Source organism: Salvia miltiorrhiza, chromosome 1 (assembly GCF_028751815.1).
Source record: "Salvia miltiorrhiza cultivar Shanhuang (shh) chromosome 1, IMPLAD_Smil_shh, whole genome shotgun sequence".
NCBI lineage: Eukaryota > Viridiplantae > Streptophyta > Magnoliopsida > Lamiales > Lamiaceae > Salvia > Salvia miltiorrhiza.
Window position 1 is genome coordinate 73,198,476 of NC_080387.1, and position 24,044 is coordinate 73,222,519.

Below are 24,044 nucleotides of genomic sequence, written 5' to 3' on the forward strand. Positions count from 1 at the left end.
AAATTGGGGGCTATATTTAAAATTACCCATAGTTAAAATACAGCTCAATTTGATAAAAGAATTGGGCTAGTTTGTTAGATCGGGCCGAATTTCACAGATTTATAAAAGAGAGCAAAATAAGGGAATAAAAGGAACAATTTAATACTCCTCCTTTCATATCAAAATATAAAATATTTTAATAAACGTAAACATCGTTTATTGGCACATTAATTAAAGTTTCTTAATAAATGCCTATTGCCCTCTTATAGGTGTATTAATTAATCTAATATCTTTTGTTTCCCATTTATATTTATGTCCAGGTATATGTATGTTAAGTTCGAGTGCATTATAATTAATTCATTATCTTTTATTTCTTTCGTTTTATTTAGGATCTGTTATAAGTAACGTATGCAACAATTAAGAATGTATTAATCAATCCGATATTTTTTACTCTATTATTTTACATTTAGTTCACGTTGTGTGTACATATAAATAGATCGATTCAGATAACTTAAAAGTCAATATAAATCAACAATACATTTTTTCTCACAACTCCAAATATTTGCTCAACAGACTAATGGCGTTTCCAAAACCGATCATTTTAATCACTTTCTTGCTTGCAACTCTCGGTTCTCTCTCTCTCTCTCTCTCTATATATATATATAGGATTAGGGTCTTGTGAGAACTTATTTTTTTATGAGAACGGAGAACCATGAACAAAAAACACATGCATGAACAACAATATTCATGACTTTTTGTCTTTTATTCGTGTATTTTATGTATTTATTCATAAATAAAAAATACACGAACAAAGACGTTCATGTCTTAAGCCATGAACATCGTTGTTCATGTATTATACTCCCTCCGTCCATGAAAGAACTTCGTAGGAGGAAGTGGCACGAATTTTACGAAAAAATATTATTGAGTGTATTGAGAGTGGAGAAAAGGTAGTTGAGTGTATTGAGAGTGGTGAAAAATGTGTTATAATTAATATTGAGAGTTGTGAAAAGTGAAAAGTAACAGTGAAAAATGTGTTATAATCAAAAATAGGTAGGAAGGTTTTTTGTTGACGTCCCAAAAAGGAAAGATAGAAAGTTCTTTCGTGGACGGAGGGAATATGTATTTGTTCATAAATAAGAAACACATGAACAACAATGTTTATGTCTTACTGTTCGATAACCGTTGGATCTGCCCAAATCAACGATTGTGGTTGGTTCTCCATTCTCACAGGACACTCTCTCTCTCTCTCTCTCTCTCTCTCTCTCTCTATATATATATATATATATATATATATATATATATATATATATATAGAGGGTTGCATTCTACAGAAACAGATCTTATACAAGAACATCAGAAACATCGAACATACATTGAACATGGCAGTAAATGTTGTTGAACGTACAAATAATTTGTTGAACTTTTGGGGGCTGAGGGATTCGAACCCTGTTCATATTCAACACAATTCCGCGTTGAACGTTGAACGAACGAACGCTGACCGTTAGATTGGATAAGATCAACGACTGAGATTAAGACTCTATACTCTGCCTATATTTGTGTTTCTATTGAACTCTCTCTCATATATATATATATATATATATAACTTGAACATTTATTTTGTATGATTTGACAGAGTTAGCAAGAGTTGTGCAACCATTAGTGTGCAAGAGAAATGAAGATTGTAATGGTGAATTGGCATGCATTGATCTTGAAGGTGTAACATTAGAATGTGTTGATGGGAATTGCAAATGTAATAACAAACGCTCGACTCTGGCTGCTGATGCTCCTGTCGTCTGTAATAAAGACGAGGATTGCGAGAATGTGGTGCTATGCATCGATGCTACAGTCAAGTGTTCTAAAGATCACAAGTGTCGCTTCATTAAGACCCACTTACCAAATATTTCTTGAAGTTGTGATGCTGAATACGAAGAAGAAAAAGATGATGAAAGAGAATAAATAGAAATTTAATATTTTTTTTTAATGAAAAATAGAAATAATGAAACATGCCTCGATTATTATTACCTTTTTTTCATAAAAGAATATGAGAGACAAAATATATTTTTCCCTCGTTGTTTATGTTTCTCGATATATTAAATACTCCTTCCGTCCCACAAACAGCCTCCTCTTTGGAGATGACACAGATTTTAAGTAAAAGTTGTAGTGTATTGATAGTGGAGAAAAATGTTATAATTATTAGAGGCACTCTCCCGGGCAACTGATTTCTGAATGACACTACTTCAACATACAAATGACACTTGAAGATCTTCAAGTGTCATTCGAAAATGTTCAAGTGTCATTATGGAAATCAGTTGCACGATGCAACCGGTTGCACAAGAGTATTTGTGTAATTATTATTGGAAGTTGTGAAAAGATGTTATAATTAATATTAATGAGAGTGGTAAAAAGTGAAAAGTAAAAAAAAATATATTATTAGTGATGAGTAGTTGTCCAAAAATGAAACGAAAGAAAGAAAAAGTTATTTGGAAGACGTTTATTTGTGGGACGGAGGGACGATAAGCTATCGAGAAATAAAAAGAATGAAATTAAGTCATTACATTGTAGGTTAATCAAGTTGCCGAGTTGTATGATTTTTTTTTTGCAAGATTTTTTTTTTGTATGTTTAGGTCTTTTTTGCTATAGTATGCATTTTTTCTCTTTTGTGTTTTTAGGTGCTTTCTCTTATTTGAATTTCTTTTGTTCCATTATCTATTAATTAGTCTAATGGTAGAATAATTAATGTTTGAGGCTAAAAGTTGTACGTTCGAGCCCACCATTACACGATCTTTTTAATATATTTGTTTCTCCTATAAAAAAAATGATTATAAATTAAAAAAGTGAATAACTATCAAATTAATGTTACAAAAGAATTAGTGATCTACATAGCCGTTAAATGCCCTAGTTTCTAATTAAATTAATTAGAAACTGAAAACTGAAGTATTTATTATTTTCCCCTCTATAAGAACTATATGTAATAAAAAAATTTGACAGATAGTATAAAATTACAGATAACACCTTTTTCTTTGGACTATATATAATTTTATTACATCTCATAATTAAGAAGTGGATAAATATAGTATCATTCAAACCGAATAAGATATAAATGGAAATTAAATACCATTCAATCACAACGCTTGAAGTAATATCATATTTTTGCAAAGGTTAATGATTGAAAATATTAAAAGATAAGTGTAACCTAGCTAAAATGAAATTTAATGTTTGTCAAAGTTCCAAAATGGTCTCGATATTGAAAATAGACAATAAGATTGATGATATGATATCTCTATCATGGATTCTACCACAATGCCATGATATTGCATGATACCTAATATGGATTTTATCATAACAATGCCATGATATATTAAATGAGACAGATAATGAGATTAATGACATAATATCTCTAAATTATGGATTATGTCATAACAATGTCATGATATGATATGCATTGAAATTGACAATATTTTATCATAATGGGTTAAACTAAAATAAAAAATTATTTTAAGATATAACTTAGAAATATTTTTAGTTTTAAATTATGAAAATTTACCATAAATTCATCACTTTGTTGGATTAATTTATGGTTCAGATTCAAATCCCAAAATGGATGAATTCATGGAAATAAGCCATGAGGCAGTAATAATAGGACAAAGTGAGTAATATCGATCGACTGAAAAGCAATACAGGTCCGAATTCTTCTTGTTTCAATATGAGTAAACTGTAAATTAAGAACTACTTTAACATGATGAATTCATCCGTCACGGGATTTGAACTCAAAATGACAAATTTATTCAGCAAAGTGATGAAAAATGGATAAGCATGAGTTGGGCCTATTAAAATTAAATGCATGAATAGCCCAACCCAATTCCGTTATCCGATTACTGTTTGATAGTCTATCTCCAGCCCAACCAACTTAGGCCCATTTCTATCTCTCATCGTTTAACATAGCATTAGCAATAAAATAAGATAAAATATATTTTCCTATGATGACTTAAAACTTTTAATCTAATGATTAAAAGAGAAATATATTTTATCAATTGAGTTGCGCTTCATTTTTATTTTCTAATTATGTTTCAAGCTGAAGATGGTATTATAATGACGTGAAAAATACTTGATTTTTTTGGGGCCATATTTTAGGTGGTAAGTTTGTAATGTACAAATAGACTTTGGGATCTATTTAAATAACAAATAAAATTGGAATATATATTTAATACTGGATCTAGATGTATCCTGATAAGGTTGAAACTTTCTACATAAATATAAAAGCAACTAATTCATAATTCCGAAATAAACAAAAGAATATCTACAAACTAATTAAATATACAAATCTAAGATATAGAAACTATATAACTAGAAATCACCAAATAAAATCACAAAACCATTTAAAAATCTATGTTGCATTTAAAAGGTTTACCAAGAGTTGCAATGAATTTGGTTTTGGGAAGAACGTTGATATTATGGAGAAATTTTCTCACTTATTCCTACTTTCTCTACTCATGATATCAATTTCTTATCTTAGCCTTTCTACTACAAATATCAAAAGTGATGAATATTCACTTCTCACTTTCAAATCCCGCATCACTCTAGATCCTCACAATATTTATAAAAAATAATTGAATCATCGAAACATTCGTTTGCACATAAATAAAAGTTATTTGAGATTCACGTTATAATAGTATAACCGAATTAGATAGATATGAGACTTGTAAGCAACATCCCACTAGAAATCGGAAATATTGTTCTTTCAAATCGAGTGACAACTTTCTTCACGATCCCATTCTCAACCCATGTTTACTTATCGTTGTTGGAATTTGTACAATGATATATAGCTTACCATGTCCACAACAAGAACTTTGGGTCTACCAAAATTGTGCCAATAGATTCCAACAAAGATAAATTAAACATGGAGTAAGGAATAGGACGATAAAGAAAGTTGTTACCCGATTTTGGAAAAACAAGAGAAGAAATATTTTCGATTTCTAGTGGGACGATGTATACGAGTCTTGAATTAGAGATATTTGTAAGCAAGAAGTGAAGATTCATCTCTTTTGATAATTGGAGTAGCAAAGGATAAGACAAGAAAATGATATGCCTAGAGAAAGAAGGAAGGATGAAGAAAAAGAGATGAAGGTATCATTCTTCATTATATTGTAAGTGTTGATTGAGTGAGCAAACAAGAAGCCTAACAAATGCCCTTTATATTGAAAGCCAAAACAATTATTGTGGTGAAGGTTGATTTATTCATTATTGAAGGCGAATTAAAGCGACCAAAGACTATTTACAAGTCAAGTCAAGTCAATTGAAGAATGCAAATTTTCCACATTTTTTTTTTGAGTCAGTGGAAAATGAGGGAAGCTTCTCTAATCAATTCCAACTACTTTTCTCACTAATAAATGAAAGTCATTATTTTGTCACGATAATATAAGATTCAAATTAAATTAAATCTCAATTTGATTTTTTTAAATCATTATAAGCTCCTTCAAATATGCAGTCTCATTTCATTCCTATCTTTTTTGTACTCCCTTCGTCCCACTCGAATAGGCTCGTTTTCCTTTTCGGACGTCCCATTCCAATAGGCTCAGTCTAAAATTAGCAATAATTAGGGCTCTAATTAAAATTATAACTACTTAATTAAAGGGGATATACACCTCTAATTAAAACTCTAAAAACTCTCATTTTTGGAATTTCCCCCAATTAATTCGTGCAATAAGTTCCAATGCAAATTTAATTTAGTTAAATTAAATGAAAAATGAGATAATGAAGCAAATATAATTAAGGAAAAATAAGGGAACACTTAAAAACTTAATTGTGGGTGGATTACACCATTTATCTACCAAAAAATGAGTTTCTTAATCTTCGTACCGAAAAAACTGGGTCTATTAGCCTGGGACGAAGGGAGTATGTTTTATATATATTCATCACCTCCACTTGACGGGAGAAACTCTTTATTTGAATATTATATTATTTATATCGACAATCATTCCTTATTAATTAAACATCACATTAAATTCGAATTCATACTATATTTTAAAATATTTGCTTCTTCTAAAAAAAAACATTAGTAGGAAAGTGGGAAATTTCCATAGCTTTTAATGAACTTGCAAGTGTCTATCACTTACCCTTCGAATTCAAAGCTAAAATAATTGAGATGAGGATAGAATTTTGGAGGCCAATGCTACAAAGATTCTTTATAAGTCAAGTCAACTATAGAATGTAGAATTTCCAAATAGAGCCATATTTTTCTTGTCCCACCGAAAGATTGGGGAAGTTTCTCTAATCAATTTTTGTGACCAACCTTTTTTTTGTCTTAGTCAATGCTATGTCATTATTTTTACAATAATCGTTATTTTTACACACAAGATTTTATATTTTTCAATTATTTGGTCAAATAATTATTAATTTATAAAAAATATAACAATTGATATGAAAAATATAATTAATAGATATCATAATACTAAATTATTACTACTGGAAGTCGAACCCGCACACAAATTACGGATTTTTTTTTATTTTTACTCACGGGATACCAACTCATACATTATTTAAGTACCATTTTAGAATTTTTACGATCAGAGTAAACACAACCTAAATGAAAAACTAAGTGCATGCATATCACTCATTTTAGCCTTTTGAGGAATATATGATTGTAAAAATGTCAAAGCAAAGTTTCTCAATACGAAGTCTCATTACCTAAATAATTACATAACTACCAAAACACATCAATTAATTGTTAATCGTGTGGACATTCTTAGAATGTCAACATCATGATATTATCAAAATTATAAAGCAAAGCACCTTCTTTTATCCTAAACTTATTCCAATCACAACAAACATAACCTAACCAAGGCTAGCTAACATTAAAATACTCAAAAGTCAAAGCTATTGTGGCCTATTGCAGTTCAAATTCTGCAAAATGTATTCTCAACTAATTAATTAACTATTGCTGTAATTCCATAGGTGCATGAATATTGAGTCTCTCTCTCTCTCTCTCTCTCTCTCTCCACACACACACACACACACACAAAACAAGTCAAAAGGCACATTGAGTTGGCTGTTTTTGTACTACTCTTGTAGGATTAAACTATTGCATATTTTGCAGATTATAAGGCAGATAGGTCACTGAAAATAAAAACCAAAGGTATATAATATAAATCAATGACCTAATCAATGACGCATATCGCTCCTCAAAATGTTAAACTCAACAAAGATTATATTACAACAATATCACAGATGACAGATCTCATGAATTTTTTAAAAAAAAAACAATCACATGGAATAGAAATAAGAAAGTAAATTGCCATTTCTATAATGAAAATGTTGAAAAGTACATGAAAGTTATATGCTATTACTGCTCATAAAAATGATGACAAAATTCCACATTATGCAAACTAAATTGCCATTTCTATGATCAAAGCTAAGCAAGGTTATCCACTCCAACACAGCAATCAATATATGAGACGATCCTTCTACGACACCACATTGCACAGCATTATGTGAAGAACCCCTAGAGCTGTTACCTGTTAGCATTGACAAAGGTCTTCAGGCGTTCAAGTATACCGTGCACGTCTGGTGGCAGTTGGCACGACGACTGTAGGGCGAATGTGTTGCCTGACCAACGGTGGAAGAAAGGATCTGCAAACTTCCACTATACCAGCTGAAGGAGCAAACTAAAATTAATTTAAGAAGCATAATGTAATAATCTATAGACAATTTCAATTGAAATAGCATCAGTGTTGCATTCCAGTTGATAGTTGGATCAGCACCTTGCTTTCAAATGAAAGAAGCTCATATAGCAAAGGTGTTGAAGAAGTTGGGATGGCCAGGGGTTGATTATCTCTGCCATCATGTATGCAATTTACGAGTTTCGATGAGCAGGAATCCAAGAAGAAGAAGCATAAAGAATGCGTCCCTTCCACCCCTGTAACAGCCACTGACCGTCTTCATCTACCACAAAGTCCTTGTGGTAGGATGATTTAACTCTATTTCTAGCCATTCTCGTTATCTCCGCATCCAAAGGAAGCTGCTCAAAGCCAGCCCTTATATTCCTGACCTGCCATTGCTTGTACGTCTCTGGTCTCTCGATCCGCTCAGCACCTTCACATGCAATGACATTCTTCGCCTCCCGCCCAAATAATATGGTTTCAAGCAGCACTCTCTCAGGAATCCCTCGGGGAATAATAGCATCTAGCATATCGAAGATAGATGAGTAGTAAAAGAGTGCCTCACGGAATCTTGTGATAAAAAAGGGGGCATTATAGGAACCATTCTTTATCCCCAGAACGAAAACAGCAGGATTCATCTTCCTGATAAGATTCAAGACCATATTTCTTGGACTGTTCACCACAACAGTTTCATCCAGCAGATTCTTGAGATTAAAAAGACAGCTGACAGCCACCGTCTCATCTTTCTCGATCTTAAGATCTTCAAGTTTAATTGTTTCCCACTTTTGAGCAATAGCATGAAACTCGAATGGAACTCCAAAGGTCTTAGCATAACTAGCCAAACACTTCCCAGTCTCTTCAACCCTTACTGATGGTCGAAAACCCGGACAAGGAAAATCAATACCGGTGATACGAAGTTTAGGGGGTCCACCAGCTCTGTTTGAGAGGCGTTGCAGAAAGCAAGGCCATTGAAACCCATAGAGAATACCAAAATCAATAATGTGGAGTTTTGTGGCTTTCTCAGAGATTTTCATGATGGTCTTATTCGAAAAGAAATTAGAGATCTTCCTGAATGGACATGTAGCAATGTATGTATGATAGGCTTTCAATACATTAGCAGCAGAAGTAGGCAGATTAAGGAGGGATGCATATATCTGAGTACCAGATCCAGCCATACGCGCCTCAAGCCCATCAGCAAAATAATGTGCTAGTCTCTGCATTCCATCTCCTGATGGCGAAGCATGCTGTCTGATCTGCTTTAGAAGCTCATTTGCAGTCCTACGATCGTCGGCTGCAACAGCTTGTGCGCAAAGGGTCAAGAGGGTTCTCATATCCACCACATTCCTTTTGCCTTGCTTCTTCTTACCACCACTTTTTCCGCCATTAGATCCCTTTGATTGACCACTCTGTTGGTCGTTTCTGGTTATCTCATTCAACGCTTCACGAAGGGCGGTGTCATTTTTTCCTCCACTGCACAGGAGGACCCTATCAAACATGTCTGGACTAACAGTTGATTCAGCAAAAACAGCTGATTGTTTGTTACTCCTTTCCTCTTGCAAACCCATACTTTCATGATATGGATTCTTCTTCCCCCTTAACACATCACTAACTTCATCATTACCAGTTTTGTTTTCCACCTTGACTGAAAGGTTAGGAGAGCCTTCCTTCGGCAACAGACCATCATACCCCATATTAGCAACTAAGTTATTTCCATTAGGAAGAAACTTGCTTGCTTCTTCTACTCCCTTCATAAACTGCATAGCTGATTGACTATCACCAAATATATCAGGAATTCTAAGGGTGCTCACAGGAGAATCTATTGGACCTTGGGTTCCACTGCTACTTGATGAGGCATAAGAAGACTGAGAAGTCGACTGTGAATTTCTTTTGACAGCATCATGATATATGTCTTGCCCACCGCAGTTAAAATCAGAATTCCAATCAGGACATAATGTTCCCGAATCATAGAAACCACTGCAATCAGTTGCCCCAAACAAGTTTCCATCAGGGTTCTCAACGATCTTATCTAAATTTGATCCATACTGATAATCTCTGGGTGCAGGATATCGTTCTCCAATAACCTCGTAAAATGACTTTTCTGCAGCTTGAAGAGCAGCAGACTCGCGGAACATGAATGTTTTCTCTTCTAAATCCTCTTCCAGGAGGATATGATTTATATACTTGAGAACTGCATCACTAAAATCAAGATCCACGGAAGAATCGCCTTCAGATGATTGGACTAATCCCTCAAAATTTGTATGGGTGGAAACTGGTATAACATCAGCATGACTCGAATTCCGAAAACTACCACTAGCTCCCACATTGTCTACTGGGCTGGGATCTGTAATAGCTTGGCTGTTATATCTCATTCTAGAAGTTGCCCCATCATAACACCATATTTCTGGTCCATGACCTTCTATTTTGTAGGAACCATTCATCATAAGAAATAAACCTAGATATGCTTCAATATCAAATTAAACTGTAGTTCACAGTCTATTCTCGGAAAAGGAGAGCCAACTTCTCCAGAAATGTAAGGTTATGAAACTGAAATCCTGAAACAAGCAGAAGCAAAACATTTAAATGAAGAACTTCTTCTGAAAAATCCTCAACAATATATCCTTTCAGGATAAGTTTTTCTGGCCACACAAAATACATTTAGATAGAACTACAAATTTGACAATCTACAAATGCAAATTGAATACGTCGATCCTCTTAAAGGAGAAATCAACGAAGCAAATGAAAGTCCAAATCCAAAACTTCAACTGTTTTCACTAAAACAATCCTAACGAATGAATCGTACGGAACAACAATAAGTCTGATCAGATCCCAGCACGAACAAATCACATTTCACACAAATATCTTAAGCACTAAACACCAAAAAAAAAAAAAAAAATTTAAAATAAATAATCAGAAGAAACCGCGCAGAATCGCAATCAATACAAACTGAATAGAAAGAGAGAGAACAGACGAAAAACAGTAGTGGAAATGAGTTTACCAGAGCTAATGATTAGCTGATGATAGATTGAATCACGCGATTCGCCGTTAGCTGCGTGTTTCTGCCCCAAAATATCAATTTTGTTGAGTTGAAAGAGTTGGTTTCAACTTTCAATGGCGCAGTTCCACTCCCTCTCCCCTCTCTCTCTTCTCTCTTTTATCTATCTCTCTCTCTCTCTTCGATATATCAGTATATGTATTGTATATACTGTAATGTAATCTTGTCAGAGATGAACGGCCACGTGGCGCTTCATGTTTTGTGTGAAATTTCATACTATCTGAATTTGATATAATTATTATACATTACATCATATATGTATACGTATTATGTCAACTCTTTTAGAGGATAGCTTAATGAGTAAGATATTTTTTTTGAGAAGGAGTAAGATATTTTTTTTAACCACTAAAATGAAATTTTAAGTTATTATGAAAAAAAACTACTATTATTAATATTTTTTTTTCCATTTTTATGGGGACAAAAACTTGAATTTCATTTGGAACTAGTATGACCATTTGTGCGATGCACGACGAACATCGAAATTAACCACATGTTTTAAATAAAAATATATAAATATTAGATAAATTATAATTAAATACAAAATATATTTTAAAAATAAATTAAAGATAAACCTCATCAATTACAAATTTTAACTTTGTATAATGTCCAATGATAATCATAGTTATTAAATAATCTCAAATTTTTTGATAATAAAAATTAACATTACACATTATTATTATAAAGTATTATACGACATATTAAATGAATAAATATTCTCATGGACTAACATAAATAAAAAAAAATTATAAAATTTTAGCGAAGAGAGAGAAAATAAAATATCTTAAAATTTTCATAACTTATTCGTTTTGAATTCATTTTTGATGATTTGTTTGTTTTTACCATATTAAAAAACTTGTCACAAAATTAAATTTAAGATGCATATTGAATATTTTTTTTCATAAATAAAATTTTGTGATGTTTAGAAAATAATTAAAATTATAAAAAAGAAGAGAAAATACTGAAAAATTTGGTGGAAGAAGAGAGAGAAAAAATAGAGGGAAAGAATGGAGGAAAAAACTCCTCTTTTATATATTATATAGATGCTTATTTGAAATTGTTTAAAAACAAATGTGGAATAAACCTATGCAGTTTGGACATTATTTAACTTACACAATAAATTTGTTCGTTCCTGAATTTTTATTTTTTATTTAATTATATATATATATATATATATATATATATATATATATATATATATATATAGGGATGGGCTAAAATAAAAACAGTTTTTAGTGTATAAAATATAAACTAATATCACTCATTGGATTAACAAGATCTAATGGATCAGATTTATCTCATTTTTAAGCATAAAAATCACGCTGCATTTTTAAAAAGGATAAGAAGGTAATTTGTTCTTTTAAAATCGGTTACTTCCTAATTAATCGAGATATCATTGATTGATATCAAAATATTTTCTATATCTGATAATGGTATTGTAGTAATCATTATGCTATATATTATTATAATTCCTCATATTTTATTTTCTAATTTTTTGTAATTAACTCAATATGTATGGTCATTGTTCATAATCATAAATAGTTGTGTTCTATTCGTAAGGTTTTGTATAAAAATTCATAACCATAACGCAAATAAATAATTCATGATTCTTCTGTATTTAATTCGTAATTTTCAAGTATATGCATTTACGATTTACTTCTTGTCTGCTACGATATAATTCGTAAATCGTAACAATAATATTTATAATTCGTGAATATATTAAAATTTTCACAGGTTACAACATTACTTCCAATTCGAACATAAATTAAATTCTCGAAGTATTAAATATAATTCGTAACGAAAGAACTTTAGATTCGTGCATAAAATGAAAATTGTCCATGAATTATAATAAAATTAATAAATTGGCACCTCTGAAATTCATAACAGCATTACTTATAATTCGTAACAGATATTCTGATTCGTAATCATTATTTACATATTCGTACGGATTTGCATACAAATGCGCAGAAAAACCAGTAGCACTTGAAGTTTTTGGTTTGTGATGTTTTTAATCGTCTTAATTGTTTTAGGTAGATTAGGTATGTTATTGATTTGATTTGAAAACTTGATTACCGTGATTATAATCATTACAAATCTTTATTTCCATAATAAATATGCACCATTATCGGAAACCCATATCAAAAGAAGGAATGTCTTTTTTCGAATACCAGATTTGCCCCCTCCAAGTTCATTTGTTACGAACCGTCAGTAAACCCAACACGAATTTAGTCAACTCCAAACTTTAAATCTGGACCATATAAGATTAGAGATCTGTGGTCATGATTGATTCATATTTTATACACTTAAAAGTGTTTTCATTGTAGCCTCACCCTATATATATATATATATATATATATATATATATATATATATAATCGAATAGAAAAAATAGAGTTTCTTGGGCAACCTAGTATATAATGGTAGAGTTAAAAAAAAAATAGTTTCTTAAGATCACTTAGTTTTTCAAATACTTACTCGTTTCGATGTGATTTACAGGTTATTGTAGTTGGGACATTATTTGACTTATACAACAAATTTGTTCGTTCCTGAATTTGTATTTTTATTTAATTATATATATATAGGGGAGGGATCTATAGAGAATCCCTATATAATAAAGAATAGAGAATTAATGCTTACCGTCCGATCTTGAGAAATAAGCGGCCATGATCAATTCCGAATATTAGTTAAAAAATCTTGTTTAATTAAAATAAATCATTTTAATATTCATAAAAGGGTTATTCAGTCTTTTAAACCCCACACACGATCTGCAGAAATCTCTCTCTTCCGAAATTCACGCCTCCACCTTCATTCATTCTTTTATTCTGTAAATTATTAGGGTTTTCATAATTCCTGCAAATCAAACAATCCGTTGAAGACCCTCGGTTTTTCAGCGAATTTTTTTTGAAGAAAATCGGTCGCCGGCATCAACCCGTCCACAGTAGGCCGGATCGTGGTTCCCGGTCGCCGGCATCAACTAGTTTTTCTAAAAGTGACCTGAAATCCGTCATCTTGCATCAGGAGCTTTTTTTAAACTTTAATATTGTATCTTTAATGTGTTTATGATTGAATCCTCTTTTGTTTCATTGCAGAACTACGTCAGCCCAATCCCCAAAGCGTCCTGGTCGTGTGGGTGCTGCATTGAGCTTAATTACTGAAAATTTGGGGAAATTCTTGCTTTTACGAAATCTGAATATATTCTACTCATTCAGAAAAATTGTATTATGTTCATTTACAAATTGTGATTACATAATATATTCATGAATATTATACTTTATTCATATTCACTATACTGTATTCATTGAGTATTAGTTAATTTATTCAGTTTCTTGTTTTACTTATTCGGTTTATAACAAAGTGGTATTCGATGAATTTTCAATATTATTCACTATAATTTTAGTGAATTATGCACTTAGCTTATGTGATGTTTTCGTCCATATTTACACATTTGTAGGCGATTGATTCCTTATTCACATAAATATGATGTTTATTCGGTAAATTTTGAACAATATTCAGATACAATTTATTCATGAAAAATGCTACTTTATTCAACAAAATAGTTTCCTTATTCACAATTTATGAGTATCATATAAATTATTCAGAAAACTATTATCCTTATTCGCATAAATATGATTTTTATTCAGTACGTCATGAACAATATTCGAATACGATATATTCATGAATAACGTTACTTTATTCAACAAAATATTTTCCTTACTCACAATTTATGAGTAACAGTTACGTTTTTCTGCAAATTATTATCCCTATTCGCAAAAATATAATTCTTATTTGGATACGTTTTGAACAATATTCAAATACAATATAATTATTTATTATCACACAAAGAACCAAATTAATATGTACAGGTTTTGAAATAATGAAAAAAATAAAATGCTACATGAATTACTAATTTTATTTAAGCGATTAAGAGTTAATTAAGTTATGCATAATTAATTATTGGATTAATAAAAATATAAATTAGGTGAAGATTCTATTATTTATTTGCATAATATTAATTTGTGAATACACATTAAAATTATTTGAACAAATAAAAAATGTGGATGAGCTCATGAATTCGAGTATATAAAATAATTGTGAAAAAAAAAAACCATAAATAACGTCAAATATACTGGAGATGGGAACAGGAATAGGGATGATGTGATATTTTTTGGAATTAATTACAATGTTCAAACATAATAAAGGAGAAGAAAATTTGATATATAAAATGGACATAAAAATCGACGGAAAAAAAAAAAGGAAAAAGAGGATGATTTCAAATCTTACCAAATATGCAAAGATTATGTGTATCTTTATTCCATAAAAAAATCGGTTACAAATTATGGGATACACAAAATCTTACCATGCATATTAAAAATATTTTCGGTTACTACTAGAAGTACATTGACATAATTAACCTTTTCAGACATAATTAATTAAATAAATCTGGAAAATGCAGATCCATTGGATTGCTTCAAATCAACGGCCTAGATCCTTTCTTCATTCTCTCTACATTTAGCCTTCTTTTTTGATCCCTTCCCTATATATATATATATATATATATATATATATATATATATATATATATATATATATATAATCGAATAGAAAAAATAGAGTTTTTTGGACAACCTAGTGAATAATGGTAGAGTAAAAAAACAAGAGTCACTTAAGATCACATAATTTTTCAAATATAATTTACTCGTTTCGATGTGATTTACAGGTTATTGCAGTTGGGACATTATTTGACTTATACGATAAATTTGTTCGTTCCTGAATTTGTATTTTTTTATTTAATTAGATAAAAAAAATATACGTAATCAAACATAAAAAAATAGAGTTTTTTTAGACAACCTAGTGAATAATGGTAGAGTAAAAAAAAAATCTTAAAATCACTTAATTTTTCAAATATAATTTACTCGTTTCAATGTGATTTACAGGTTATTGCACATATGTGAATTTATCTAGTGCGCATTGAAAATAGTAGACATTGACCCTATTTTTATGAATACAGCCAAAAAAATGAGAAAAGATAATTGGAATAATGGAGAGTTTTTAGTCAAAAAGTGGATAGGAGGGAAGTGTGGTTCATGTCGACTAAGAATTTAGAAGTAGGGGTTTTATTTTTAATTTTTTTTATAGGGTCTTTTGTATTAATTGTGATTTGTGACTTGTATATAGTACACGATTATCTTGAAATACAGATACTCTCTCCGTCCTAACGAAAGCGGTGTGCTTCTTTTCGGCACGAGATTTTAAAAAAGTGTGTAGGTGTATGAGACCACATTGTTTGTAGTGTAAAATTATTATCAAAAAATAAAATGAACCACTTTCATTGGGACGACTCAAAAAGGAATACGTACCGCTTTCATTGGAACGGAGAAAGTAAGAAATAGTGCTAGAGGAAAGGAGGAGGGAATCTTTTCTATTTTGGAGAAATGAAGAATTTTGGAAGTCACATCGTTTGTCAAACAAAAAAGTTTTATATTACCAAAGCAAATCACATTAAATATCTACAAATTAATAGGTATCCAAATAATTATAAAACTTTCTTCGACGAGAAACTACACCAGAAAACGTTATTGCCAAAATGTGACAAACTAAAAATTTGTCTAACTAAGAAAAGAACGTATCTTTTGAGTATTGAAGCCAAAATTCCTAAAACCTCTTAAATCTTCAAACGTTTTAAAAAATAAAATAAAGAATTGGTTGTATGTTGGAGTATTAGTTAATCATTTGATTGAGTGTTTAATTTAATCCAACTTCTTTAAAGTCCAAACTTTATTTTTAACAATGTTAAGCTATGTTGCATAGGTACGGAGGTGCGGATGCGGGGGCGATACGATACGAGTACGAGGATACGGGTTTTTAAAAATTATAGGGTGCGATTCGGCTAGGATACATCTAATTATTAAAATTTTATGATATATAATGCTTATAAAATATATACAATTTAAATTTTCTTAAATTAATTATATGTAATTTACATTTTATTTTACCCAAAAGTTAAGCATTTTCAATTATATAAGTTAATTGAGCAACAATATAACGATTCAAATATTATTAGTCCAATATATAAGTCATAACTGAAAATAAAATTATCAAAATAACTTTGTGTAGGCCTTTCGTGCACGAGATACGTGAATTTCGCCTGTGGAATTTGCGAATCCAGTTTATTTTTATAAATTATTTTAAAAAATACGCCACGTGGCGAATCGGGTGCGAATCCGACGAGAATCCGAGGGAATCGCACCCTAAAAGAATCCGATTCACCGTACATGCTAATTTTTTAAGAATCCGTGCATCATAGATGTTAAGATTTGCATTAGTGACCCACGCATACTTTAAAACTTGGCCATTCATTTGTGGAAATATCTTATTCTTTTCCTTTCTTGGGAAACAGTCAAAGTTGTATTGAAATTTTATTTTATTAATACAAATGTAGGGTTATTTTGTTATTCCTATTGTATATCTTCTTAAGTTTATATTTCACCCATTTTCTCTTTTTAGCTCACAATTCTCTCTTTAGCATAATTATTCAAATATTTTAATAATTCAAAAATTCTATTCTCTCTTTAACTTATAAGCTTAATTATTCAAATATTTTAATAATTCAAAAATTCTAGGACTCATTTGGTATATGACATGGAATAAGACGTGATATAAAATATAGTAAAATGTTGTTGGATACGATGTATTAAAATTATATAGAGTTAATAATAGTTATAATTATGATTTGTATTACGTATACCACCTACAAATGTGGTATACATAATCTCTCAAATCAGTATAATATTTTTGAGCTTTTAATTTATCAGAACAATGCATTTCGTATTACTTCTTACCAAACAATATACCTGGATGTCATAGGTATATTATACATCCTAATCACTCAGTACCAAACGAGCCCAACATTACGTGTTAGAAACTCCTATAACATCTTATAAGCTATTTAAAATAAGCTTAGCCAAAAACGCCCTCAATCGTGTCTTGGTTATCAAATTCTTCAAAAGCCTCGTTTGAAAAATGATTATGAATTAAAGTCTTAGGAATCAAATCATTGACACAGCCAAATGTTAGTGAAGCTTTAGATCAAACTAAAAGTGTCCATAGAGGGAAAAAATTAGAAGATAGAATTAAACACATATTCAGATAAAACTTAATAAAAGGAAAGGATGAATAATGAAGTTAAGAAAATGGGTTTTCATTAACTGCTGAGGGATGAAGAAGTCAGGCCATAAATGCTAGATGGCAATTGGGTCTCCCACGCTAAGGGTGTTCGTGATCAATTATTTGCATAGGAAGATGTCAATGGTACAACAACATACCGGCTACGGATGGACGTCGGATGTGCTCCTCCGCTCGTCAATCCATCCCTCTCCTTTTCTTGTGGAACTTCCACTGCTTCAGCAGAACCGTGACGCCTTCCTTGAGGGTAGCCCTCCTACCATCGGTGTAGTTCCACAGCTCGGAAGTAATGTACCTCCCACTCGGGTTGTATTCGTTTATCTCGCAGAGAGCTGCCGTCACAGCATTGTAAACTCCCTCGCCGTAGTTCTCCTTCACGTCTCTCAGTCTCTCATCATCATCCTTTATCACAGCCTGAACCAACAAAAAAAACCTTTTTTAGACGGCCCCATAAGTTAAAAAGATCAGTTAACTACTAAATTAGAATTGTATGTTTTGCAGAAACTTGTGATATCAGAAACAGAGTTGATCTAAAAATAATAAAACAACACAATTAGTTCTTTGTTCCCAACTCTTGTTTGCGTTGATTGAAATGGGAGATGGCCAAATACTGGAAATAAACACACCCACAGAAAGATAAGAAAACCTGTCATGCTATTATAATATCGGTATACGAACATTACCTGTAGGTATTACCGTATTAGTCCAGTTATAGTTATCTCTGTGGACACGTAAGCAGTAATAGATCTTTGCTCCCAGACCCAGTTCTTGTTTGCATGGGGAGATATGGGAGATGGACCAAATAGAGGCAACACACACACACATATTAAATTCATCCAGCACCAGTATATTCCTTCAATCCCAAATTAGGGTTCACATTCTGTTTGCCAGAAATCGCAAAGGCACTAATTCATAAAATAGAATGCTTCTTTTTCCTCAAGTGTGCCATCAGTAAATCAAAACCTCCATAGTTAATCTATCAAATCATATGGACCTATAGCGTACATGATTAACAGAATGGAATCATAAAAGGCAAAATTTTGTTGTAGGAACAAAGCAAATAAAAGAAAAGAAAATGTGAGGCACTAATGTAATATATTATTTGCAAGTGCTTAATGGCATACCTGTAACTTCCCATTAATGGTGACTATTTTTATAGGATGCCATCCAGGATCTCTAAGATACTCCTCCCACAGAGAGCACAATTCTGTGGCCCTCTCATCTGCTTCAGCTTCATTATACTTCCTCTTCATTGCATCATGAAATGGCTTGGTATCGAGTTCCCCCATCCTCTTCACGCCAATATGAGAATGTATTGTCATGTCTTTCAAGCCCTAGGAAAGCCAGTAACTGTGAGCTGCTTCTATTTTGTATCCAATAAAAAAAGAAGAAAGCCAACTAAAGAAAGAAGAATGCCCAGTTTCAGTTTGCATGGGTTCAAGATAAAATTAGAAGTTCTTCCCATTCCATATTAATACTCTCCCACAATTCTCCATCTGCTGATTGGCAGCGGGTAGAGAAAGAATATTGTGCCTTGCTTGAGGCAACTATTATACATAAAATCAATAAAATCACAAGCTTTTGAAGCTCCTCTTTAGAGTTCAGACACAAATTCCTTCCACTAAACCACGTATCAGATTGCATCATTGTCTCTTCTTTCAACTTGCTAGGTTAGTTGGATAAAAATAAGTAATTTAATGTGCGTAATAATGTTTAATGATGAGCTCTCTTTTTCTTTACGAGGGTGACATTCTACTACAGATTTTTATTTTATTTTGAAACAATTCTACCAAAAATATTGACATGAAAAACTGCAAATAGTGCAGGAATCGAATATAAAGACGCAGGAGCAAATTAGATGGAAACAGTAGCTTTCCTTCAGAATTTGTAAACCAAATAATCATAATTTTAAGGATTGAGAGATATAAGATTAACCATATTATATAGATTCATGTGTGTGTGTGTACACGAAGCGATAGTGAGGAGTGAAATCAGTTTCTATGTCAGATGAAATTTAATAGAGTTAGAGAACTAACATTAACCATTTCTTTCCGAGCATCCTGTAGCTCATCATTTCTCTTGCGCTCCTGCACAATTAAACTTTGGTTTAACGCTTCCAGGTCTTCAAGGTCTCCTTCCTTCTCCCTCATGGCTTTCAGCAGCAACTCAACTTGCTTTAACACTTCTTGATCACCTTCATCTCCCATGTGCTTCATAACATTCACTTTACCTCTCAACTGCTCAATTTCAAGTTGTACTGCTTGTTTTGCATCCAATTGTTTCTCCAAATTAATGATTTTCTTATGGAGCTCCTCCTTTTGTTTCTGAAATTACAAAGCCAGCATAGAATTTCCTATAACTATCTGAACTTCACAAGTGAAAAGTTTCAGTTATGTGAACGACTAAATACCTTCTGTTCATCTGCCAACCTCATTACTTTTTCATCAGCCTTTCTTTGTTCCTCAGCAGCAGCTTGCAGGGAGCAATTTTTCACTGCATTCTGGAGGAATGAAAAGGAGTAAAATAACAGACCACAACTGAAGAGTATGTCAGATGGGAATAAAGATTATGGAACATCCTGCAAAGGGAGAAGAATATAGCCCTCTCATCAAAACAGCCCATTAAAACTTAATGCATTTAAGGAACCTGGGTGTGTCGTGAAGAAGCCAATCTGCAGATCACAATGCAAGTTCAAACATAAATGGATGCTTCTTTAGAACAGAATGGTAGCCATAACTTCGTGATCAACGAGTTACACTGAGAATGTCCAAGAACTTTAGGAGTATTAAAATATATATATGAGTTACATTGTGAATGCTACTTGTTCCCTTACACTCACCGAAGGAATGCAATCATCCTAATGCCAACACAAAGCTATGAGGACATGAAGGACCAAAACAGTGTGAATAAAGCCAGTGGCAGAAAGGTAGTAATTTCATCTAATTTTGATATGTTACAGGTACACTCCCTCCCAGGAGAAAAAAAGATAACTCTTAAACACAGTAGCTTTGAAAGACAATTAGGCTCATCAACCCACCTACAGTCCTCGGAAAGCATTCTAATATTGTTGTGAGTAACGTACAGGATAACTGAATCAATCGACTATATATTAAAAAAGGATCAATAACTAGCAGCGGACATCAATCTCTCAAGATCAACAACTTTCGCTCTCCAAACCGATAGCTACAGAATATTAGCAACAGCAGATCCAAGATACCGCTAATCAATCAGTAAATATTCAACAACCAGAATTAGAAATTAATATTAGCAAAATTCGTGAAAAGGGAGAATGGGACAAACAAGGAATACTAGCTTTTAAAACTACTAAATATATGCAATACCTGTTCAAGGTCCTCAGATAGCTTTTTTCTCTCAATTTCATTGTGCGTCTCACGCTTCATCAGTTCTTGACCACGGATCTCAAGATCTTTCTTTTGAGTTTCCAGTTGAAATTTTAGCTTCTCATGGTCGCTGAATATCCTCTTAAAATGATCTCTGGCACTTGACTCAATCTTTCTAATCTCTGACAAACACAAAACAAAAGAGCATCAGGTTTAAAAGTACACATAATTTAATTTGGATAAATATACAAACTTTATACATGAAAGACCTTCATTATACTCTTGATGAAGATTATCCTTTTCCTTGATCAACTGACTTAGAGAGCTTTCGGTCTCCATGTATTTACTCTCCATCTCTAGCAAGTGCATTTTCTTTGCCTCAATAACATTCTCTAAATTGTCTACAAGCTTGTTTGTCTTCCGGGCTTCTTCTTCCATTAGATCTGATATGGTTCTAATATCCCCTATCTTACGAAGATTTTCTCCAACAATGTTATTAGAATTGTAATCATCTGCACGAGCTACCCATCCATACAGATCAGATTTTTTTTCGTTCTTTACCAGCCAATTCCTCTTTCCATGATGTTTTGACTCATAATCTTTCTCAAAAGACATGGCATTCGTAAATCCAGACCAGTCCTTACGAAATTCAACAATTGCAGTTCCAGAATGGCCTTGGTAATTCCACAAAGGTCGCACCCTAGTTGGATTAAATCCTTTACTTGCCAACTCATCCCTCAATTTACTACCACTCTCCCCCACATAACGACCATCCTTAAGGCTAGTAGGGATGTTGACAACGATGCCAATCCATGGCCAGACAAACATCTCATCACGATCCTGGTCTGCAAGAGCATCAACTTCATCAGAAGGCTTTGAAGGGCCACCTTCAGAAGCTATATCACTTTCCAAGTACTTAGCTAGAGCAAGGTGATTTGCCTTGTCTTTTCCAGTCCTTTTCTGTGAACTGCAACTGCCTATCGAACTTGCATGCTGCAAAAGTTCTTTATACTGAAAGTCCTTTCTTTTCTTTGTAGGGCAGAACGGGCAACTGTAAGCCTGATCAGATAATTTAACCTGGTGTTTAGCATTCTTCAGTTCTTCGTATGCCTTCTCTGCATACTCCTCAGTCTCAGAGTCGCTAACATCAGTATCTTCATCAGAACTGTGCTCTACCGAACTTCCCATGAGTATTGACTCTTGATCTCACTGAAGTCAAACAGCATGTAACCAAAATTCAACCCATAAGAATGACTAGAGTGACCATAACACCAAAATAGCAAATCAAATGAATGAACCAGTTTAACTATTAGCAAAAGCAAACTAGCACAAAATTTGAAGCAAAAAATTACTAGCAAAAAATACCAAGGAGGCCACATTCATTGTCCCATTCTGCTATTTTGATAATATCCATTCACATGAAATTCACCGACAAGCTGACTACAACTTATCAGAAAACCTTTAAGGCAATATTAAAGGAAACAGCACGAAACAAAAATTTCACTTTTCACAGCGAAGCAGTTCCAATTTCAAAATAATATTGCAATACCTACTTCAATCTATCCTTCTTTTCCTTTAAATTTCACAAATTTGTAGAGAACACAATAGAAATTAGACATGCATTACACCGAAAAATCGCCACATGCTACAAAACTCAGGATCTGAGCTGAATTAGGGACAACCAGCACCGCGCTCCACCAGATACATAAAAAAAATTACAAATTACACCAAAAAAAAAAAAAAAGCTCCGACATCCAATTCCTTAATTTTTTTACGGAATTATTAAAACAAAACGATTCTGAAACAAATTCGGAGCTGAATTTGAAAATGCAGGTGCTTACAACCAAAATTAGCAGAAAAATGCAGCAATTCAACATGCACAATTACGCATAAAGATTACCTGTGAATTCGACGATTTACTCCGTCAGAGGAAATAAAATTAGCGTCCAAAAAAGCGAATTTGTTCGGTTGAACGAGAGTAAATTGAGTGTGTAGGAGAGAGAGAAAGACAGAGATTTTGGTGAGTCAAAGCAACAGTGAGAGAGGCTCTGGGGTTCACGAGAGCACACTCATAACTGAGCACTCAGAGGAGAGAACTGTGAAAAAGTGTGATTTTATGATGCATCGAATATGGTGATGCTGTTTGCATATTTGTTGCATAATTAATCGCAAATATTTTCTTCCCTTAAAAAAATGGTGTATTTATTTATTTATTTTGTACGATAAGAAAAAAAAAATCCAAAGTAAAAATTCACTTTCTAACTAGAATATGTGTGTGTTTAAAAAATAATTCAACACTTTCAATAATGATACATTAATTCTCAATAAAGGGTCCTTCTATTCGTAGCCCCCGTTTTACTCTGTATAACCCCTCATTTAAAATAATAATTATGAATTTACTAATTTACCCCAAATTAAAATCTCAAATTAAAATCTTTATAGCGTATAACCTCAAATTCAATGCCCTAGCCCATAGCCCCTAAAAAATTTATAAAAGAAATATGATGCGAAGGGTTTTTGTGGTTTGGACTAAGATTTGCCTCTGCTTTTAGAGCAATTGCGCAGTTTGTGGTCAAGGATCTGTGGACGGATCGAAGGGCATGGTTTATCAAAAGGTAGCATCTTTTTCGAGCCATAGCCGGAAAGGGGTCTCGTCGAAATCAACTCCGAGCGGGATAAAGACGTCGGCGGCGGTGGGGCATCAGCTAGACTTGAGCACCAAGGTGCAGAGCTTGAGGAGTGATTTCTCCTATTAATTAATTAAACTTTCTGCGTGCACGAATTGAAGTCAACTTTGATTGTGATTTTGGTTTAGATGACATTGGCAACTATCTGCTA

The 24,044-nt window shown here is 32.5% G+C and overlaps 2 protein-coding genes across 4 annotated transcripts; both read right to left on the bottom strand.

The window, feature by feature from the left end:
- Positions 1-7,249: 7,249 nt before the first annotated feature.
- On the bottom strand, positions 7,250-10,829 carry LOC131005872 (scarecrow-like protein 14). Of its 3 annotated transcripts, none has more exons than XR_009095366.1 (3): positions 10,630-10,822; positions 7,737-10,186; positions 7,250-7,627 (listed from the first exon to the last, which is right to left on the bottom strand). XR_009095366.1 is itself a non-coding variant. In XM_057932977.1 (2 exons), exon 2 carries the CDS (start codon positions 10,073-10,075, stop codon positions 7,829-7,831), a length of 2,247 nt encoding a protein of 748 aa, XP_057788960.1. In that variant the 5' UTR covers positions 10,076-10,186; positions 10,630-10,829; the 3' UTR covers positions 7,250-7,828. The 3 variants fall into 3 exon arrangements, 1 of the variants encoding a protein (XP_057788960.1); XR_009095367.1 differs by having other exon boundaries at positions 7,250-7,640; positions 10,630-10,817; XM_057932977.1 differs by having other exon boundaries at positions 7,250-10,186; positions 10,630-10,829.
- A 7,031-nt stretch (positions 10,830-17,860) lies between these two features.
- LOC131005881 (protein INVOLVED IN DE NOVO 2-like) lies at positions 17,861-23,479 on the bottom strand. The gene is made up of 7 exons (XM_057932991.1): positions 23,107-23,479; positions 21,476-22,415; positions 21,207-21,388; positions 20,276-20,365; positions 19,902-20,189; positions 18,990-19,199; positions 17,861-18,279 (listed from the first exon to the last, which is right to left on the bottom strand). Exons 2-7 carry the CDS (start codon positions 22,392-22,394, stop codon positions 18,043-18,045), a joined length of 1,926 nt encoding a protein of 641 aa, XP_057788974.1. The 5' UTR covers positions 22,395-22,415; positions 23,107-23,479; the 3' UTR covers positions 17,861-18,042.
- Between the last annotated feature and the right edge of the window lie 565 nt (positions 23,480-24,044).

Bases quoted from the DNA above. Each gene is read 5' to 3' on its own strand.
- LOC131005872 (XM_057932977.1), bottom strand. From the start codon at position 10,075: ATGATGAATGGTTCCTACAAAATAGAAGGTCATGGACCAGAAATATGG.
- LOC131005881 (XM_057932991.1), bottom strand. From the start codon at position 22,394: ATGGGAAGTTCGGTAGAGCACAGTTCTGATGAAGATACTGATGTTAGC. The intron at 20,366-21,206 runs GTATTGCATATA...TCATTCCTCCAG, and splicing joins TATCTGAGGACCTTGAACAG to AATGCAGTGAAAAATTGCTC. The intron at 18,280-18,989 runs GTATGCCATTAA...TTGTTGGTTCAG, and splicing joins CCATTAATGGGAAGTTACAG to GCTGTGATAAAGGATGATGA.